Source organism: Pelobates fuscus, chromosome 4, assembly GCF_036172605.1.
Source record: "Pelobates fuscus isolate aPelFus1 chromosome 4, aPelFus1.pri, whole genome shotgun sequence".
Classification (NCBI taxonomy): domain Eukaryota; kingdom Metazoa; phylum Chordata; class Amphibia; order Anura; family Pelobatidae; genus Pelobates; species Pelobates fuscus.
The window spans coordinates 13,214,591-13,219,205 of NC_086320.1; the positions used below are offsets into that span (position 1 = coordinate 13,214,591).

The 4,615-nt window shown below is 43.2% G+C and overlaps 1 protein-coding gene across 1 annotated transcript; it reads left to right on the forward strand.

Annotated features, from left to right (window-relative positions):
- Positions 1–433: 433 nt before the first annotated feature.
- On the forward strand, positions 434–4,175 carry LOC134607687 (lymphocyte antigen 6E-like). The gene is made up of 3 exons (XM_063450230.1): positions 434–539; positions 3,646–3,765; positions 3,856–4,175. Exons 1-3 carry the CDS (start codon positions 461–463, stop codon positions 4,062–4,064), a joined length of 408 nt encoding a protein of 135 aa, XP_063306300.1. The 5' UTR covers positions 434–460; the 3' UTR covers positions 4,065–4,175.
- Positions 4,176–4,615: the final 440 nt, after the last annotated feature.

Genomic DNA, 4,615 nt, shown 5'->3' on the forward strand with positions numbered 1-4,615 from the left:
AACACCAACCTGGGGCTCACCCAGTAACCTCATTCAATTTCCTTCATGTTAAGGGGGGAGATAATGTCCACCATTGCACACAGAGTTCTTTCAATATTAAGAAGATAAACTTGTTTTGTTTGAATCTCTTAATCCTAGTGTCTAACAAGAAATCCCATGGGGCAGCCTTACATTATGGAGATCTCTATCCCAGAGAAACAGACACACCTAGGATCAAAGAGAAGACAATACTCGTTCTGTCTCCATGGAGGATGATGGTCTTGTCTCTATACAATTACATCAGGACAATCTTGATAAACAGGTAGGCAGCTTCAGGAAGGGTTTTCCTGAATAGGAGACATGTTTCTGGGGAACCCACCCAGAAACATGTCTCCTATTCAGGAAAACCCTTCCTATTCAGGAAATCCCATTGACTTGGTAGAAACCAACACCCCTATATAAGAAGCTTCTGGCTTTCAATATGTCCACTGGTCCTCATTCACCCATCATGGACACCTTGAAAGCCATCTTCCTGCTGACTGCCCTCTGCACAGGGACAGGTAGGATCGGACACTTTGATTTGCTGTCATATTCTGTTTTTGTCCATTCATAGTATTTCCATCAGATTAGCCTGTGATGATATAATTCCTGGCGATTTCTGTTATGCCAGACTTTCTTGGCCTTTACCTGTAACATTGTATCAGTGGTGTGAGATATTCAGAAAGGTTTTCAGCCTTACCAACTCCATCCACCTTCCTCTCTGCCAGTTTATTTATTTTGTACTAAATCGTAAATAATTGGCAACACTTTATCTTTACTACTTCCACCATCTGAATATTCCAAGTACCACCCTTTCTATATCACTGTTAGAAATTACTGCTCCCACTGGAAGGCTATTCCAGGTATCTACTACCCTTTCTATATCACTGTTACTGCTCCCACTGGAAGGCTATTCCAGGTATCTACTGCCCTTTCTATATCACTGTTACTGCTCCCACTGGAAGGCTATTCTAGGTATCTACTACCCTTTCTATATCACTGTTACTGCTCTCACTTGAAGGCTATTCCAGGTATCTACTGCCCTTTCTATATCACTGTTACTGCTCCCACTGGAAGGCTATTCCAGGTATCTACTACCCTTTCTATATCACTGTTACTGCTCTCACTTGAAGGCTATTCCCGGTATCTACTACCCTTTCTATATCACTGTTACTGCTCCCACTGAAAGGCTATTTCAGGTATCTACTACCCTTTCTATATCACTGTTACTGCTCCCACTGGAAGGCTATTCCAGGTATCTACTACCCTTTCTATATTGCTGTTACTGCTCCCACTGGAAGGCTATTCCAGGTATCTACTACCCTTTCTATATCACTGTTACTCCTCCCACTGGAAGGCTATTCCAGGTATCTACTACCCTTTCTATATCACTGTTACTGCTCTCACTTGAAGGCTATTCCCGGTATCTACTACCCTTTCTATATCACTGTTACTGCTCCCACTGGAAGGCTATTCCAGGTATCTACTACCCTTTCTATATCACTGTTACTGCTCCCACTGGAAGGCTATTCCAGGTATCTACTACCCTTTCTATATTGCTGTTACTGCTCCCACTGGAAGGCTATTCCAGGTATCTACTACCCTTTCTATATCACTGTTACTCCTCCCACTGGAAGGCTATTCCAGGTATCTACTACCCTTTCTATATCACTGTTACTGCTCCCACTGGAAGGCTATTCCAGGTATCTACTACCCTTTCTATATCACTGTTACTGCTCCCACTGGAAGGCTATTCTAGGTATCTACTACCCTTTCTATATCACTGTTACTCCTCCCACTGGAAGGCTATTCCAGGTATCTACTACCCTTTCTATATCACTGTTACTGCTCTCACTTGAAGGCTATTCCAGGTATCTACTACCCTTTCTATATCACTGTTACTGCTCTCACTTGAAGGCTATTCCTGGTATCTACTACCCTTTCTATATCACTGTTACTGCTCCCACTGGAAGGCTATTCTAGGTATCTACTACCCTTTCTATATCACTGTTACTGCTCTCATTGGAAGGCTATTCCAGGTATCTACTGCCCTTTCTATATCAATGTTACTGCTCCCACTGGAAGGCTATTCCCGGTATCTACTACCCTTTCTATATTGCTGTTACTGCTCCCACTGGAAGGCTATTCTAGGTATCTACTGCCCTTTCTATATCACTGTTACTGCTCCCACTGGAAGGCTATTCCAGGTATCTACTACCCTTTCTATATCACTGTTACTGCTCCCACTGGAAGGTTATTCTAGGTATCTACTACCCTTTCTATATCACTGTTACTGCTCCCACTGAAAGGCTATTCCAGGTATCTACTGCCCTTTCTATATCACTGTTACTGCTCCCACTGGAAGGCTATTCCAGGTATCTACTACCCTTTCTATATCACTGTTACTGCTCCCACTGGAAGGTTATTCTAGGTATCTACTACCCTTTCTATATCACTGTTACTGCTCCCACTGGAAGGCTATTCCAGGTATCTACTACCCTTTCTATATCACTGTTACTGCTCCCACTGGAAGGTTATTCTAGGTATCTACTACCCTTTCTATATCACTGTTACTGCCCCCACTGGAAGGCTATTCCCGGTATCTACTACCCTTTCTATATCACTGTCACTGCTCCCACTGGAAGGTTATTCTAGGTATCTACTACCCTTTCTATATCACTGTTACTGCTCCCACTGGAAGGCTATTCCCGGTATCTACTACCCTTTCTATATCACTGTTACTGCTCCCACTGGAAGGCTATTCCAGGTATCTACTGCCCTTTCTATATCACTGTTACTGCTCCCACTGGAAGGCTATTCCAGGTATCTACTGCCCTTTCTATATCACTGTTACTGCTCCCACTGGGAAGCTATTCCAGGTATCTACTACCCTTTCTATATCACTGTTACTGCTCCCACTGAAAGGCTATTCCAGGTATCTACTGCCCTTTCTATATCACTGTTACTGCTCCCACTGGAAAGCTATTCCAGGTATCTACTACCCTTTCTATATCACTGTTACTGCTCCCACTGGAAGGCTATTCCAGGTATCTACTACCCTTTCTATATCACTGTTACTGCTCTCACTTGAAGGCTATTCCAGGTATCTACTACCCTTTCTATATCACTGTTACTGCTCCCACTGGAAGGCTATTCCAGGTATCTACTACCCTTTCTATATCACTGTTACTGCTCCCACTGGAAGGCTATTCCAGGTATCTACTGCCCTTTCTATATCACTGTTACTGCTCCCACTGGAAGGCTATTCCAGGTATCTACTACCCTTTCTATATCACTGTTACTGCTCCCACTGGAAGGCTATTCCAGGTATCTACTGCCCTTTCTATATCACTGTTACTGCTCCCACTGGAAGGCTATTCCAGGTATCTACTACCCTTTCTATATCACTGTTACTGCTCTCACTTGAAGGCTATTCCCGGTATCTACTACCCTTTCTATATCACTGTTACTGCTCCCACTGGAAGGCTATTCCAGGTATCTACTACCCTTTCTATATCACTGTTACTCCTCCCACTGGAAGGCTATTCCAGGTATCTACTACCCTTTATATAGCTGTTTGCCTTGTTTGCGTCTGGATTAACTCACATTAGGCATTTTTATTTCTAGGCTTTGCATTACAGTGTTACACGTGTACAGGCAAGGCCAGTAACACCAACTGTATGAATGCGACCAACTGCACGGCAGCCAGTACTTACTGCAAGACCTCGGTGGTTTCTGGGGGAATCGGTAAGAGTCAAACATAACATAGACTTTCTTCCTTTCCTTTTCTCCCCTTTCCCTCTCCCAGAGTTAAAGTACTTTGTGTTAATCCCACAGGTAGTCTGTCTGCGGCCACCATTTCCAAATCCTGTGAGTCCGACTGCAAGGCAACCAGTTTGAATGTTCTGATTGTTTCGGGTACCGTGTCATGCTGCAGCACTGACCTGTGTAACAAAAGCGGGGCCACCAGCGTGAAGTCCAGCTACGCCATCCTGGCTCTGTGTCTGGGTCTCTTCTTAACGCTCATCAGAAACCCATCTCTGTGATTTACCAGAACCCAAAGATCATTCTACAATATCCAACCACAGCGGACGCCCTAATAATATTACCGGGCCTAACTGAATTCTCCTGTACCCAGAGTTGGGGCGAGATAACAACAAAATATCGGAGGAAAGGCCTGAACTGGTTAAACCTGGACGGAATGTCTAACCTTGTAATCTCAACTCCGACGTACCTGTACAAACCTAAAGACCAGTGAAAGCTAGCTGTACCCTCACGGAAAAAATAATTGGACATTAATAATATTATTTTTATACTTCTATTATTTTTTATTATTTTCTTGGATGCATAACGTCTCCATAAGTATTACTACCCTGAGATCGGCAAACTGTCTGCAGAATTAACAATTAATATAAAGCAATTTACTATTCTGTTAATACCTTCTTTCTGTGGGTCAATGAGTAACGCAGGGTACCTGCCTGAACTTAGCAGAACTGACAGGGCCGAGTCTTCACTCTCTGTAAATATTGAGGTATTGCATGAAAATAAAAATATCATATATGTCTATATTTATTGTCATCTTCCTGGTATTTCAAAG